We start from the raw sequence: 17,806 nt of genomic DNA, 5'->3' as shown, positions 1-17,806 counted from the left end.
AGTGCTCCATCACAGCTATTTGCCTTGGCATTGTCTTCCTCAAGTCCCCCTCCTGGGTCACATACTCCATTTTGAGCCTTTCTGAGTGCTCCAGAAAACCATCCTTCTACACTTCTGCCTTTGTGGACTTCCCTTGGGTTGCAGTCACTAAGTCCTGGAACATTTCCTTTGTTGTTATCATCTTTTTTTCTCTTTGGAGTTTAGTCAGCCGCTCAGTGACTGACAAGCCTCCCGTGTTCATGGACAGAGGCATTACAAGTTCTGAGGGAAAACAGAAAAAGCACAAGTTAATTATTGTCCCCCATTCCAGCAACAATGCTATTTCCATCTTCTCTTTGCACTGTGGGGTTTGCTTTGAGAGGTTAAGGCATTTTGCAGATTACATCCCTCTTGTATAAGAACCTTATGAAAATGCTGGTTTGGGGGTGGTATTGGCAGCTTCAGATGGGTGGGGGGTTGTGGGGTGGGTGCATGCGTGGGGGGGGCTGTGGTGGTTTTAGCTGAATGAGGTATGTGGAATGGTTGGGCATAGGCCTTTAGGCTTTAAGTGTGGGGGGCTTGTTTGGATGGAGGACAGTCGGGGACAGGTTTCAGAGTGGTAACCGTGTTAATCTGTATCAGTTGGGGACAGGTTAGCTATTGCATGTGCACCTCTTCAGGCTGTCCTGACATTGGAGGATGTTACCCTGAAGCAAGCTCGCAGGAGTCACAGAAGGGAAGATAGGAAGCACCGCTATATACCAGGATGGTGTTGCCGCAGCTGGTGCAGAAATGGAAGGGAAATGGTAGCTGAATGAGTAGTCCCGAGAGAGCAGCAGTGCCTTGCAGTGTACATGCCAAAATAGAGCACTATCCTCACCTTACATTTTCTTTTATGACACCCACAGTTCAGCATAAAGTGCACTGAAATACAAAAATAGAGTATTGTTCAATAATTGTTTCAGATAGCCAGGAATGCTTAATAATGGCTACAAATATATGCATTTTGAAATGTCTCTAAAGCCTGTTTGCGGCAACTTACCTCTTCAGATCTCAAGTTAGCTAAAAGATGAGGGCATTTATAAACCAGTAAGTCAATTTTTTTCTATTGCCTTTTTTTTTCTGCATTCGTTCCTACTATAAACAGGACTGCCATGCAGTACATTTTATTTATTTTAAACTCCTTGTTTCCAGCATCATGAGTGAGGGGCAGGAGGTTGGCAAGGGATGGGGCAGCGGGGGAACAAACAGGAAGCAAGGTGGGAAGCAGGGTTTGGAGGTAGCAAATGTGTTCAGTGGTTGTGGGTTATGATACTGCAGGGAAATAAAGTTTTATAGCTTTAAACCTCCGGCATGAATGCCATTTTGAGCACATTGTGGGGGAAAGGCATTAAAGGTCAAGCAAGTGGAGAGAGTCTTCTAGCTCTGCCCAGCATAGTGGTTGTTGATAAACTGGATAGTCAATTGCTTGTCCACCCTTTGATTTGTTATGAAATGTGTTCAAGAGGCCAAAAACGAATGTCCATCAGGTTTATTGCTCTAAGCCAATTATAACATAGTATGGAAAATGTATATGATACCAGTCTCAGGGAAGCTGTATCATGCAGCACAGTTGCATTCACTGTACATAGCAGGTGTGCTTCCAAAATTCACATTTCAGCTGGTATTATTTATATGATGATTTTACAAGTTACATAGCTCTTTACACATCACTAAAATCCAACCAATCAGTCTGTTCCAGTTCCCTCACTTGTTCTGTTCCTTCCTTATCTTTGTTTTGGATACTAGCATTCCAGGTACTGGTCCATGAAGGGACTTCCCTAGCTTGTTCTAAGACATAAAAGCAAATGTATCTTGGTATCTATCTGCTTATGCTAAATGCTTATTTCAGCAAATGCAAGGAGTTATGGGATACTTGGCATAAATGAACAGGATTATGGTATAAGCCAGGTTAGGCTGTATCACTGTTACAATATTTGTGCTTAATGTTATTGGTGCTTAATGCATAGGTATATATTATCCACCCTATATATGTGTGTGTGTGTGTGTGTATCATCCACCACACATACATAGGGTGGATAATACATAATATTAGTACGATATATATGTTATCTAGCATATATTAGTTAATGGTGATGGACAACCAGCACTCAGAAATCCCCCATACATTGTATTTCACATGATATCAGAGCACTAAACTGCAGCATGTTCAGGTTGGTTGCTTTTAGAGCTCTCTTCCACAGCAGTTTGTCTGGTGGTTTGCATGGGATTGTTGTGTAACCTGTGAGACTGCTCGATCATACAGTGCTTGCTTTCTAGAAAAATCTCCTCCTGGTGGGATCCCTTATGTGGTGTCAAGGATACTTGCCATGTTATCTGGAGTGTGTTATGGAAAACTCATTCTTGGGTGCAATAGTAGCATCATTTGCAAAAATGCAGTCCAGTTTCTCATGGTATGGGCAAGGTAGTGGGAGCATTATTGGAGGTCTTGTTCTGGTCCCGTGCCTTCAAGTGCTCCTCCCATGGCTCCTTTGCTCCCACTCAACCCTGGACCAGCTCTGGTAATGCCCCCTTTTCCTCATTTGCTCAGACAGTGTCCTCTAGATGTCTGCATTTCAGTGACTCTTCTCACGATGGGACAGGACATACATCATTCCAAAGAGTGCAGTCCAGTCCACACAGCAGCATGGTGGGTGGGGGTGCATGGCTGCTCTAGTGGTATGTGAACTAACCACTACCTCTTACCAAAGGGAGCACTTGAGGCTGAATGCTTGCATTTCAGTGGCGAGGTTACATTTTGTCAACATGACCTCTGGACAGAAGTGAAAGTAAGTCGGTACAGGCCAGTACAGCGTACCGGTAAGAAAGTGGCCACCGGTACACAGCTGATATTAAAGACCTACCGTGCCTGCAGGGCCATTGACGGCGGGGACAAAAGTCACAGCTGCCCGGGGCCTGGCGATTTAAAATGGCCCAGGGCTCCCAGCAGTGGCCAGAACCCCAGGCCCTTCAAATCGCCGCTGGAACCCTGGGCGGCATGGGCCGGGCAGCGTTGAAGGGCTGGCTGGGGGAGTCTGGTTCCAGCCCTGCCCCTCCTGCCTGAGGCCCAGCCCCTTCTGGGGCCCAGAGCAGCTGCCCCACACATTGCCTGGGAGCCCAGCTGCCCTGTGTACCAGTAAGTCCTTTAAGTTACTTTCACCTGGAGCTGTGGAGAGAACAAATACACAGACAAGCTGATGCAGGAGTGAAGCAATGCAGTGTAGGATAACTATGGGTGGTCTGACAGAAGCAGGAATCCTAAAGGGAACAAACTCCCTGTGATAGGCAGTTACTCCTGTTCCCAGGGGGATTGCTTACTGTGGCCTAAGATGCCAAATACCTCACTTTACATAAAAGGTTGTGTGGGACTGCAAGGCACTGTAAACTAAAGTTACACTGCTGTAACATCCCCATGTAGACAAGACCTTATGGTCTGCCATCTTGTTATAATGATCCTTTCTCTCTGCTTCATTGAGCAGTGTCCCATCCCCCATAAAACATTCCAAGTGCCTTGCATTTACTGCTCAGCAATAGTCTGTCATCACCACTCACTTCAAAATAGCTTCATGTGCTTGAATGATCCTGGTTGCAAAGACTGCAGTTAAAATCTTGTCTGACTCATTGAGTTGCCTCTGTGCCAGGCCACTGTTGAGTTTTTTAAGAAACCTTACCCCTGTTGTGTCAAACAGTGGGTCACCCCCCACAAAACATATTATTTCCAGTGTGATCATTCCAGCCTGCAGTGAGCTTGAAATTAACTTGAGTGAGTATCCATGTAAGTGAAACTCAATCACTTCATTGTTTGGTGGGGGAGAAGGGGAGGGCAAGAGAGGTCTGTGTAGCTGAAGCCGATTTCCTCTCTAAACTGATGCATTTTGAACTCATTAGTCACCCAGTTCTTGGTATGGATGGTGTCAGCATCTGTAAAATACAATCCCCAATCTGAGCATGGCTGTGGATCCTTTTATTGGAGTGAAACAATTTGGTTCAGTTTCTTTGCAATGGGAGTAGAAGCTACTACGTGTTTTGTGTGAGTAGGCTAGACTCCTGTTGTGGTGTATGTATATTCTGCTGCACTTCAAGTAATGCAGTACATAAAAGAAGCCATCTCTGAGGTGGCATAAAGAAAAGTATCTGATGTCTTAGCAATTGGGTACTAAGGATTTCCATTTAATATGGTCTCAAAAGTTGCAAACACATTTTACATTCAGTGTGACTCCTGTGTTTTGAGGCTACGTAGCTAGGCAACCCACGAAGAGAAACTGCACTGATGCTGCAGTGAGGTTTAGATATACTGCACGTATCAGTGGAAATGTCTTCATAATAAAAACAGCAAAAGCAAAATTTGATCAAACTTGCTCTGCATGAGAAGGGGTGTTTCAAATAGCACCTGTCACTCTGATATCCTATTATGGCTCCAAATTTAGGAACACAAAAGCCCAGATCTAAAAACTGTTCCCTCTTTCTCTTCCTTTGAAGCAGAGGAATGTGACTTTTTGTTTAAAGGCCTTTTTTTCTTAAGAGCACTGAATCTGCGGAAGGCAATATTGAAAAGATTGTTTTACACCTTGATCTGAAAACAGTCAGGCATGGGCTCAGTCTGATCCCTTCTGGCCAGGAGTTCCAAAGCTGGGGTTCCTGCCAGAGAGAATGCTCTTTTCCCAGTACCTGGTAGTCTACCCACCTGCATTGTCTCAGTGGAGAGATGAGGTAGAAGGTTCATGAAGGGCAAGACAGATAACTAGGTTCCAATCCATTTAGTGCCCCAATATGTCCCCTCCCTCAAACCTCAGGAAATGGGGAGGATTTGGGTATGCTGCTACTATATTGACTTCTGTTGTTCAAGTTGGACAGGAAATTTGTATTCTGTTGGCTGGCTAGGAAAGGAGCTTCTGCAGTTTAGGTTCAATAGGGGACTTCATCTGGCTGGCAGTAATGGTGTCCTGACAAGTAGTAGTGATTCTCAGTCAGAAAGGCATGAAAAGGATAATGAGAAATATGGCAGTTGTCAGTTTGGATGTAAAACTACAGAAGGGCAACCAAGAGGATGATTGTCTGCATCCTTGTAGGTGCAAAAGAGCATAAGGATGGTGAAAAGAAGAGTTGGAGGGAAAGGGCATACATAGTATTTACCCCTTTGTCAGCCTATTATATTTAGTTGTGATAGTTTGATTGTACTTCACATCCTTCATTATCTTAGTAGAAACAGTATCGTCATATCTTGAAGTTCCTGCTAGATAAGTGCCTAAGGGCAGGAACTTTTTCAGCAGGACACCTATTTTTGTACAGTAAATAAGCCCAGTAGGGCATCTAAATAGCTGTCAGTACTGACAGGTTTTGTGATTCATTTTTTTTTTTAAATGAAGGCATCAGTGAAGTAATTGCAAACTCATCTCTGCTCCATTCCTCCTCCTTTATAACTAACACTTCCTGCCTCTTTGCTCTATTCCTTAATTTGATGTGCGTGCAGAGGCAGCAAATGAAGCCCTGGTACTAAGAATTCTGTCACGTTTCACTCTGAATCCCACAACGTGCTCACAACACATTGCAAGATTACGGGCAATATGAAGATATACACTTGTGAAAGGAGAAGTAAGAAACCAGGGTTGGCTGAGAACAAGGGGAGAGACAACTGGGAATGGGTGGGAAAGAAATAGAGATAAAAAGAACTGTGAGTGAAAGAAGATGAGAGAGGTAACAAGGAAACCGGAGAAAGGCAAAAAGAAATCGGAAAGGAGTGTTGAAGAAGTGGGTGAAAGTGAGAATCCACAGTGTATGGGGCTATGTCAGTGGGGACACAGGAATGCAGATTGGAACAGAGAGCTGCCTGCTGCAGTCGTTTATGAGCTCTGATTACGTGCTTATATAGTTAAACAGAAAATAATGTATTTGCTTAACAATAAAAAAGAGGGAAGAGCAAGGAGTGGGTGGAGGTTTGATGGCTTTTTGGATTAGTAATGGTATTTAGAGCCTGTTGCCAGGTCAAATCTAGCAGTTTGATAGTTTTCACGATTTGGCAGCTCTTTGCCTGTGTGGAATGTGTTGATGAGACAGGGCCAGAGAGAACCTGAGAGAGGCGGGGGGGGGATCATGGGATACGAGACGCTCCTTCTCCAATCTCAATAGTACAAAAAGTAGTGTAATCATTCTGTTCTACAGAGCTCTGCAGACAGCAAATGAGATTATGAAAAGAAAGCCTGACAACCATTGCATGATATATGAATTAATGAGGGATTTTACAAAGGGAGGTTCTGAACAACCTGCACCCAGCCCCCTGCTTTCAGATCTTTATAGATGTAATTATCCCAAATAATATGAATAGTTGGGGCATATTTCAATCATAGGTTATAATCTGAACTTTAACTGTTCTTGCACTGTTTACACTTAACTTGTTCTTACACTGCTATTCATGTGAGTCATGCACCTTATGCCTTATTTATATACTTTCTATCCTTTAGACTAACAGTAATCTGGAAACTTCATTCTCTAACCCAGGGGACATGCTGGAGTAAAGGTCTTCCTTGCTGCATGAGTCTGCTGCAGACTCCAGGGTGTCCTTCATCAGGGTGGCATCTCAATGGCCACACCTGCCACAAGGACGGTTTTATGTGGGGGTCACGGTCGTTGATCCTCCTGCCCCAGGCTGCAAGGTCCATTCTCCTTTCTCCAGCAGGACTTGAGGGAATGAGTTCTGAGAGCTCCCTGTTGCAGGGCTTTAATGGTGAAGCTATGCAGCAGGGAACTCTTCTGCCTCCAGCGGACACATAAGTAGCTGGATGTACACACAGGATCACCTGCACTTCTGCTGCTGCAGTAAGTTGGTCAAGGCCTTTTTGAAAAGAGGTCACAGGTTCAGTGGAATTTTAAATGGTTTGTGGGGGGAGTGGTTCTTAGGTTTTTTTTAGAGAGTAAGTAAGTTTGGGATTTACCTAATAGTGACAGTATCTCTATAAGGAAATGTTTACCGTCATCAAAGTTCTACTCCTGGGTCCTAATGGTTTTGTTAAACTTTACTTTAAGGTTGACACAATCCATGAACAATATGTTAAAGTAGACCTGGACCTTTGGATAACACTCTGTCCATAGACTAGATGGGATGAAAACATGGTTTTGTCAAAAGGAAAAAGAAGCTACTGTATAAACCACACAAGAGATCCACTTCCTGGACACTACAGTGCTAATAAACAATGGTCACATAAACACCACCCTATACCGGAAACCTACTGACAGCTATTCCTACCTGCATGCCTCCAGCTTTCACCCTGACCACACCACACGATCCATCGTCTACAGCCAAGCTCTGCGATACAACCGCATTTGCTCCAACCCCTCAGACAGAGACAAACACCTACAAGATCTCTGTCAAGCTTCCTTACAACTACAATACCCACCTGTGGAAGTAAAGAAACAGATTGATAGAGCCAGAAGAGTTCCCAGAAGTTACCTACTACAGGACAGGCCTAACAAAGAAAATAACAGATCGCCACTAGCCGTCACCTTCAGCCCCCAACTAAAACCCCTCCAACGCATTATTAAGGATCTACAACCTATCCTAAAGGATGACCCAACACTCTCACAAATCTTGGGAGACAGGCCAGTCCTTGCCTACAGACAGCCCCGCAACCTGAAGCAAATACTCACCAACAACCACATACCACACAACAGAACCACTAACCCAGGAACTTATCCTTGCAACAAAGCCCGTTGCCAATTGTGCCCACATATCTATTCAGGGGACACCATCACAGGGCCTAATAACATCAGCCACACTATCAGAGGCTCGTTCACCTGCATATCCACCAATGTGATATATGCCATCATGTGCCAGCAATGCCCCTCTGCCATTTACATTGGTCAAACTGGACAGTCTCTACGTAAAAGAATAAATGGACACAAATCAGATGTCAAGAATTATAACATTCATAAACCAGTCGGAGAACACTTCAATCTCTCTGGTCACGCAATCACAGACATGAAGGTCGCTATCTTAAAACAAAAAAACTTCAAATCCAGACTCCAGCGAGAAACTGCTGAATTGGAATTCATTTGCAAATTGGATACTATCAATTTAGGCTTAAATAGAGACTGGGAGTGGCTAAGTCATTATTCAAGGTAGCCTATTTCCCCTTGTTTTTTCCTACCCCCCCCCCAGATGTTCTGGTTTAACTTGGATTTAAACTTGGAGAGTGGTCAGTTTGAATGAGCTATTACCAGCAGGAGAGTGAGTTTGTGTGTGTATGGGGGTGGGGGGGGGTGTGAGAAAACCTGGATTTGTGCTGGAAATGGCCCACCTTGATTATCATGCACATTGTAGGGAGAATGGTCACTTTGGATGAGCTATTACCAGCAGGATAGTGAGTTTGTGTGTGTGGTTTTTGGGAGGGGGATGAGGGGGTGAGAGAACCTGGATTTGTGCAGGAAATGGCCCAACTTGATTATCATGCACATTGTGTAAAGAGTTGTCACTTTGGATGGGCTATCACCAGCAGGAGAGTCAATTTGTGTGGGGGGGTGGAGGGTGAGAAAACCTGGATTTGTGCTGGAAATGGCCCAACCTGATGATCACTTTAGATAAGCTATTACCAGCAGGACAGTGGGGTGGGAGGAGGTATTGTTTTATGATCTTTATGTGTATATAAAGTCTGCTGCAGTTTCCACGGTATGCATCCGATGAAGTGAGCTGTAGCTCACGAAAGCTCATGCTCAAATAAATTGGTTAGTCTCTAAGGTGCCACAAGTACTCCTTTTCTTTTTGTATAAACTATGTAATTTACAAGGATCTGGGTTTCGAATTATACAACTTGGACTGGACTTCAGTCAAGGAGTTCTTGCCTTGTTTCTGCTTCTCAGTAATTAATGCACTCAGGAACTGACCTTGGCATAGTTCATCCGGATGAGAAATGAGCTGTGTTTTGAAAACGGGTTCTTAAAACGTGGCAGGAGCTTATCCCAGTATAAGATGATAATTCTTGTAATGGATGTCTAGTGAATAAGGAGGGTGTTTGTCACTTCAGCAATCTTTGCCAAGTTGAGGTCAAAGAAATTGCTGTGTTGCCTCAAATGTAAGCACCTTCCTTCATATGCTTCATGTGTTATAATTTTCTGGACCAGTTGTGGCGTTACCAGAGAAGAGGGGTCTGAGTCAAAAATGTCAGTCAGATATGGAGCTGGGGTGAAATTTCCAAAAGTGACTTAGGAGTCCAAGTCCCATTTTCAAAAGTGACTTAGGCACTTAGGGACCTTGTTGACTTGCAGTGAGACGTAGGCTTTGAAGTGCCCAAGTCACCTTTGAAAATGTAAACTAGGTTCCTAAATCACCTGGGTGCTTTTGAAAATTTTACTCCTGGACTTCTCCAAAGTTCAGTGGGGGGTTGGCTTCAGGGTTTAGATTTAAGCCTGTCTCTATGTATATATTTAAACTTTTTGATTTGGTCAGTTAAAACCATGCTGTACAGAATATACAATAATGTCCACACTATACCTAGTTTGCTGAGATTTTAGATGTTAAGATATATGAGATTCTGGGACATGCATAAAATGCTCCATAGGAGCAATAACCCTATCCTTTCCTTAGAAAGATGCCCCGTTAGTTCACAAAAGCAGTATTCTCCATTTCATATTTGTATTGCATTAAGACTTCACTACTTTTTAATAAGGTCATATTCCTTGCCTGTGTGTCCAATATTACCAGTTTACACTATATTCTAGTGCTTCGGGAATTTCCTATTCCAAGCCACTTACTGTACTATAAGTAAGAATTTCCACAGAAGCTCTGCTAGTGATAGGTATTTTAAGATATAATTGCATCACGCTGATTTACTGTGACGGCTGAGATTAATTTGATCTATTCAGGTAGCCTAGGGAGGTTGTGGAATCTCTTTCATTGAAAGTGTTTAAGAATAGGTTAAAGAAACATTATCAGGGATGATCTAGGTGTGCTTAATCCCCTCTCAGCAAATGGGGATGGACTAGATGACCCCTTGAGTTCCCTTCCAGATTCAATGATTCTCACATTGATTTTACTGCAAATGCTCTCATGGGAAAAAACATGTTATTGGGAAATTAGTGGCTAAGTAACTCTTGCTTTACTGGGTGTTTTCTAAGCATTTTGCTGAGACCTTTCAGTAACCATGGGTGCCATCTTGGGAATTTTAAGGTTTAAATTGAAACACCCCAAATTGAAAAGTTTTCAGCTGAAAATGAGAACGTTCAGTTTTGAGATTTAAAGTCTACATTTTCTCTGGAAAATTTAGGCAAACATTTTTTTTCACTCTCAAATATATTTTCCTCCAAAAAACAAAACTTCCAACTAATTTTAGTGTTAATGTTACCAGCTGTTTCAAGAAAAACAAAGAATCCTGAGCTTGACAAGTAAAACTAGATTAATTTCACCCTTAGAAATGAAAAACAATTAAATAGATTACAATGTGGTTTCACTGTGTGTAAGTCAAGGCAGAATTATTCCTCCCTGAATTTTGATATCTAGATATCAGTAATCTACCATACTAGTATTTTTTCTAAATCTAAACGTAAAACTTTGGACAGCAGGAAACAAATGAAAATAAAAGCTATTTGAAGCATGCAACATTATTTTCAAATGCTTCTCTTTTTTTCATAATCATTTTATTTCATTTTTTGACAGATGATGATAATGAAGAGGAGAGTGAGATAAGTGAGGATACAGGTATGTGAAAATGTTTGTCAAAAACATACTTCTGCACATTATAAAACAGTTTGAGAAACATCTTAAAATTAATCAAATGACCATGGTGAACCTTCTTTCTAGGTACTATAGTCATCATCCATTGTAGCCCACTGGTTTGTAATTATGTTTCTTATTAACAACTAGTTTGAACACAAATGGGAACTAATTATGGTTCCACAGTTTAGTTATTTTACTAAGGTGTGAATGCAGAGCAACCCTTGGGGACTTGCATTTGCACATTTGCAGTCACTGATTCTCTGTGTTCGTGCGTGTGTGTGTAGTCATTGACTGCTCTGTGTGTGTGTGTCTGTGTGTGTGTGATACTTCTGAGTTGGCAGGACATTTATGGTATTTTGGCCTTCTGAGTTTACTACATGTATGAATAATTATTGTTCTCTGCCTACTGCATTGGATGGAGCTTTTATAAATACTAATATGTATGGTATTGTGTTTGATGTACAAAATATACACATGCAAAAGCACACAGTGGCCACTAAAAATTCAGCACTTGCTGACAGGTATCGTACTGTTGTATTTTTGATACCGTGATTATTTTCTATTCTGACCTTTCCAAAAAACTGTGATATCTCCAATTTCACTTTTTATTGGAACCAATACATATGTATTTTTATTAGCTATATTGTTTAGAATTTTTTTGGATTCTTTCATATATAAATTAAATTGAATTTTTAAAATATTTAATAGTAGAAATTAAAAATAAAATTTCCACTTTATAGCAAGAATAAGACTTAGTATCAGTTCTTTTGTCTTGCTTCCTTTGTAACTCCATTAAATTAAATGAAGTTACCACATGGGTTACACTGCAAATCACCACAGATTTAGGTCATTTGAGTGGTACATTTTGTGGCATATCTGCTCCTGTGTGGATTTCAAGCACAGGGTGGCGATGGGGTACCACATATTCAGTACCTTATGTTGCTTCATGCCCCATCACTGAGTTATATTTTGAGAATTAGATGTTGGATGCGCTATTAATACTTGTGTGGCCAAAGTTTAGTATCCTTCATATATCCTTTAGCAGTAGAGAGCGATGCCATTTTGACCCATTAATGTAAGAACTTAATATTAGTAAGGGACATTTGCATAAATGTCATAAACAGATGACTTCTGCGTTAAGGGGAGAGCTCTGTTTATGGTAATTTAGGCACCAGGCTGAAGAGTGTCTGCTCTTAAATGCTTTGTGGGGAAAGTTGATTAATCTGTGTTTAAATAAGGTTGCAACTGCTATTTGCCACTTTCAGTTGTTAATGAATAATCATTTTTCATTCCACTTGACTTCATGAGGTCATGACTCCTGCAGACAGAATCAGTAGCTGAAGCCAATATTGATGATCCCGAACTGCTGAGCCATTCAGATATAATCTGGACTCAAAAGCTCATCTTTAGGTTGTTTCTCTAATGTTTCAGCCTTAAAAACTTCTGGGATTCCTGGAGTGTGCAGTAGCAGGCAATCTCATGTGAGCTCTTTCGATCTGGAGACTCAGTTCTAATTAAACACAGTTGCTAAAGCTGGTAGAAAAAATTCAGATCCTCACTTAGGGCCTGATCTAGTGTCCGCTGAAGTCGGTGGGAATATGTTCACTGACTTCAATGGACACTAGATCAGGCCTTTAGAGCAGCTGCTGGACTCAGCCATAAGTAAGGAATAGCAGATGGCCAAATGTGTAGTTTATGGGGAGATGAACATGCTGAGAGTGTATTCTCTGTCTTATGTCTCCACCACTCAGGAGTGTGCATATCTTATTACATTTAGAAACTCTGTTCTTCATAATTTTTTTTTAAGTAAACAGGGGGATGTTTTGATTGCATGTGTCTCAGATGATCTCCAGTGATACCTGCTGATAACACTATATTAAGCGTAACTGGCACTGATGAGCATTACTGTGAGTTATGACACTGGACAAGAGTATCTCCAGTACCTTAGGAAACAATATTTTTATTTTAAAAATAACCTATTCTTAAAGGAAACACTCAAAACCAGTCCTCTAATGGCATTTAATTAGTATTTTTTAGATGATCAGTTTATTTTTCAGGATGCAGCCTCTTGTAATAGCTGTTAGCATACTGTTATGTTCAACTCAAAGTGCTCTGATGTTATCATATTTCATACAATCTGCTGTTAGAATGGCTGAGTCAAAAGGGCAGCTACAGATTTTTGTAGTTCAGTATCTGATATGTCCTTTATCTGAGAATTATATCTTGCACTTGCAGAGGGAAAGACTAAATGATCAGATAGATTTTGTCCATCTTTAACTTACGTGATTTAATACTGCAGTGCCATGAGGCTGGTCATTTTATACCACATTAATGAAACATTATTGTAAATCTTCAGTTTTGGATTACCTGGTTTTTGTACACTTATGTTTTCAGACCTATAGGAAGGCAAAAATACCTCTTATGCTACCACAGTTATGCTCAATGATGGCATATGCAAATTGTGCAGCCATGTGCTATTATGGGAAGCATGGTTTTGTAAATACATATTCCAACACTGTAGGGTTTGTTCCACGGTATGCATCCGATGAAGTGAGCTGTAGTTCATGAAAGCTCATGCTCAGATAAATTGGTTAGTCTCTAAGGTGCCACAAGTACTCCTTTTCTTATAACCAAAGTTAATTTCCTTAATATTAGGGAGGGATCAAAAACACACAAACAAGCCTCCCCCTTTGTTCAATTTTCAAAACCTCTTTAGACCTGTCACTAACTATAAGTGTCCTGCTCTCCTTCAGCTGTGAAAATCTACCCAACCTAACCACACCCCTGCTCTAGCTACCAAAGCAATTGGATCTTATCCCAGTGATAAGCGCCTTGCCTACCATGTTTCCTGTCAACCCTTCTGTTACATACCCAAAGTAAGTGTCCTACCAATTATCCCATCTCTCCACCAAGGGTGCAACCTGCCTAGTCCCACCCAGCATCAGAAACCTTCCCTACCCAAGATGGTAGACCCAATATTCCCCACACACACTCGCTTTGAAACCTTTCTGTAAACTAGCCCACATGAACATAAACTACCAGATTGTACATTCTGATATATACGTGTGCGTATGTCAGGGCACTTCATCTTAGAGGAGAGCTTTTTCTCTGACTGAGAGGAAAATGTCAGGCACTTGTCACTGAGCAGGATTTATGAATGTTTTGGGAGTTTGGAATGGCCTCCTTTACGTGGCACATTTGCCTTGTGGGTTTGACCCATGGAGAATAGCCATTCCCCAAATATATTGTGAGTAAATACCATTTTGCATGAATGCTCACAAATAATAAAGGGTACAAAAGTGGTTAAATTGAACAGCCATTCAAAACTCGAATAAATGGTTGTAAGCACTGTTTTTTGCCATTCTTGCCAGCTCTGTTCATGATACATGTATGTCTCTGCAGAACTGAAAGGGTTAAGATTTATTTCTTGGCCATACACAAATACACATTTTTGAAGCTTACAAAAATCCCTTTCTGACTTTGGAGTGAGGGAAAATCTACTCGTCTGCTAGAAAGCAATGAAATTGTGTTTGAAATCGCTTTCTCCTGAGATGGTTCCTCCACATTCTTTTTGTGAGCATTTTAAGATTCTTTCAGTAATGGAGAAACATTGTTCCATTGGCAATAGTAACTGTTCTAACTTCTCCCAATGCAAGCACCGTCATCCCCCCACCCCCATCTTAGTGCAGTCAATTAAGACATTAGATATATTTTCTGATGTATTCAGAGACTCTAGGAAGACCAAGCCATGTTATACATGGATACTTAACACTAAAACTTGATTGGCATTTGATTTTTGAAACTAGAGGAAGCCTCACAGATCGATTAGATGATAACTTCATCTTCAGAGGGGAGACTGGTGTTTGAAATATTCATATTGATTTGGTCTCCTAGAGTGAAGCATTGCCAAGCCAAAAAGGGAAAAGAGCAGCTATCATATGGGGGCATTAGAGCCAGACAGGCCCTGCATCAATATAGTTAATTATAAATACTCAATTTCTTTTAAAGAATGGCAGAGGGGACAGCAATCAATCTTTAAAGTCTGACAGCTTCTATCCTTCGTACTAATAACATGTGTTGAACATGACCATTGCTTCTGACTGACTCTGTGTTGAATAGCTGAGTTGTTTTAATCCCTGATATTTATTCCCTGTGGTTGAGTCTGCATGTCCACCAGCCAGGGAACAGAGAAGTTGATTTTAGCGCTCAACGGATCTTAATTTCATATCTTCTTTTCAAAATCTAGTATTAAAATTTCCAATGTAGTTGATCACATCTGCTGGCATGTAACACAGTCTTCTGTCAAGTGGTTAACCTTTAGAAAGGAAAGGTCCAGTTCCTGAGACCAAGCAAATCTGGGGGTGTTTTCATATTTCAGTAAATTGATGAATACAAGAGTCCCCTATAATGTGAAGATATAGAAACAATCACCAATTTGAGGTTTTGTTGAATTAACTATTAGTGTTAATTCCCTAAAATTGTATTTAATACAGGTCTTCATTTTATAATGTTTCCAAGTACTGTGGGCTTCTACTGCCTGTAACTTACAGTCTGACTCAGAATTTGGTGAGTCTTATTGCTACATTTAAGTATGGTATGCTGCAGAAAGAACAATGTCCCAGCTAAGCAGGTGGAGAGATTTCTCCTCTTCCCCTGGCTTCTTGGTGAGGCCAAGGGCTTGGTGAGGGCCAAGTGGGACTGTAAACACCCAGCCAAATCCTGGCTACTACTCAGGGGTAACAAATCACAAATCCTGACTAATGGGTAGAGAAGTGCAAGCTTTCCCCCACAACCTGACTGCTTGCAGTTTGGAGGTTTGTTCTCTTACTCCTGGCTGCATGTGGCTAAATAGAGTCTGAACTCTCTCCAATTTATCAACATCCTTAAATTGTGGGCACCAGAACTGGACACAATATTCCAGCAGTGGTTGCACCAGTGCCAAACATAGAGGGAAAATAACCTCTCTACTCCTACTCAAGGTTCCCTTGTTTATGCATCCCAGGATCTCACCAGCCCTTTTGGCCACAGCACTTTCCTGGGAGCTCATGTTCAGCTGATTATCCACCATGCCCCTCAAATCTTTTTCAGAGTCACTGCTTCCAAAGATAGGACCCCCATCCTATAAGTTAGTACAGTGAGATGGAGAGGCTTGATGCATTTATTCACATAGAGCTACACTACTGGTAAGGTGAAATTAGGCTGAGAGTGCATGTGTATTATTAGTTTCTAAAAAGTCTCCTTTTTTCTATTGACAAGTCACACTAACAATCAGTTTACACTTCTGTGTCTATCTCTGCAAGGAAAAGAACTCAAAACTTCCTTTTTTTTAAAAAAAAAGCAACAACCTAGGGGCCAGATTTTCAATACAAATCAGCACTCAACAGCTCCCGTTAGGCACCTAAATGAAATGGCCAGATTTCCAAAAGGGCTCAGCACCTCTGGAGAACAACATGAGCTGCTGAGCGCTGAGCCCTTTTTGAAAATCTAATCATTTCATTTAGGTGCATAAATGGGAGCTGAACTCTTAAGACAGTCCAGCACCATTTATGGGTGCCGAGTACTCTTAAAGTCTGACCCGGTCTCCAGCAGTCACTTGGTGCACTATATTAAGGTCAGCAGACATGACAAGCCATTCTGGATACGTCTACACAGCAGTTAAACACGTGTGAATGGCCCAGCTCAGCTGATTCTGGCTTGTAGGGTTCAGGCTTGTAGGGCTATAACATTGCTGTGTAGACATTCAGGATTCAGCTGGAGCGTGATCATCTACACACCAATTTTACAGCCCTGCAAGCCCAATTTCTCCAAGCCCAAGACAGCTGACCCAGGCCGTCACAGCCGTGCCACGTGTCTTTTATTTCAGTGCTAGACATACCCTAAGCTGTTGTTATATCAAGTCTTCATAATTTTTGAAGCTTAATCAACTAATTTTAAGTCCTCTGCACGCTAGCTCTCAACTACTATAAGTGAGTCCAGCAAACCACATTTAATCTCTTCCCTTCTTGCTGTTGTATTATGGAAGTGGGAAGAAAAAAATTGGAAGACTTCTTCAACTCTGAACAATCTTATTTGAAGGAACCCTCTCTCAATTAACTTCAAACTTGATATCAAGCTTTTACCTCTGCCTCACATCCATACTGCCAATTTTTAGGTCAATATTCCTTTGTTAGTGGATTTTGGCAATGAATGCAAAACCGGGCTGCTAACAGAAATCAGTCTTCTTGAACATATTCCTCCACTAGTCCATAGCCATATGATGCATGTTGCTTAGAAACAACTACAGATTAAAATATTATTAAATGTTATAAATCTGAAGAGTGGGAGAGTGCGAAGGCAGGAATCATTTAAATAAATATGAGCTTTATTCAAGGTTGAGCTATCAACGTCAGCTAAAGTTCCCTTTGAACCCAAACATACCTATTATGGCCCCAAATACAACACATGAGGCAATGCTGAATCTTCAAAATGCAAGTGTAGGCATTCTGCGTTGAAAGGAATGCTGAGATAAAATAATTGCTAAAATAGCCTGCCTATTAATATTTAGTAAAATAATATTACTCAAAAATAATATATTTTGTGCTTGCAGAGGGATTGGAACAAAAAGGCCAGTCACCATCTCCCTTGAAGTGCAAAGCAAAGAAATCTGAGAACCTAAAGGATGATGATGAGGGTAGGTGGTATTAAAGTTCTTATTCATTGATCTTCATTTTTAAATTATGCAGTACACAGTACTTTCATTTTAAAATATCCCTACTATCTATATGGACTATGCATGTGTGGTTTTTTTCCTTGCTAATATAATTTTGGCTCTAGGTCACGGGAATGCAGTTCTAATACAGGTGTGTTTTATGTCAATGTAGATTCAAAATTAAAAATGCTGTTTTCACGTAATACTCTACTTGTTACTGTTCCAGTAATAAGGGAAATTATGGTTGTCTATACTTGTGATATGCTCTGACATTGTGTAACTGATGATGCCAAAAGTAATATACATTGTCCTGGTAATGGGGTCCTCGATGGGCTGCGAAGCCTAGTGGTTAGCATGCACTCAGTCATGGGGCAGTGGTAGGGGATCCCAGGCCCGCC

General features: G+C 41.3%; 1 protein-coding gene across 2 annotated transcripts in view; it reads left to right on the top strand.

Annotated features, from left to right (window-relative positions):
• The window catches only part of MACROD2 (mono-ADP ribosylhydrolase 2), a 1,311,577-nt gene that overhangs the window by 1,199,721 nt on the left and 94,050 nt on the right, over positions 1-17,806 (top strand). For both annotated transcript variants that reach the window (XM_073339563.1, XM_073339564.1), the window contains 2 exons: positions 10,661-10,702; positions 17,307-17,390. In XM_073339563.1, coding sequence (XP_073195664.1) covers positions 10,661-10,702; positions 17,307-17,390 — 126 coding nt within the window. The remainder of the gene's footprint in view (positions 1-10,660; positions 10,703-17,306; positions 17,391-17,806) is intronic.

The sequence above is a fragment of the Lepidochelys kempii genome, chromosome 3 (assembly GCF_965140265.1).
Source record: "Lepidochelys kempii isolate rLepKem1 chromosome 3, rLepKem1.hap2, whole genome shotgun sequence".
NCBI classification, from domain to species: Eukaryota; Metazoa; Chordata; order Testudines; family Cheloniidae; genus Lepidochelys; species Lepidochelys kempii.
Note: the sequence above shows the minus strand (reverse complement) of the source record. Positions and strands in the feature narration are given on the sequence as shown.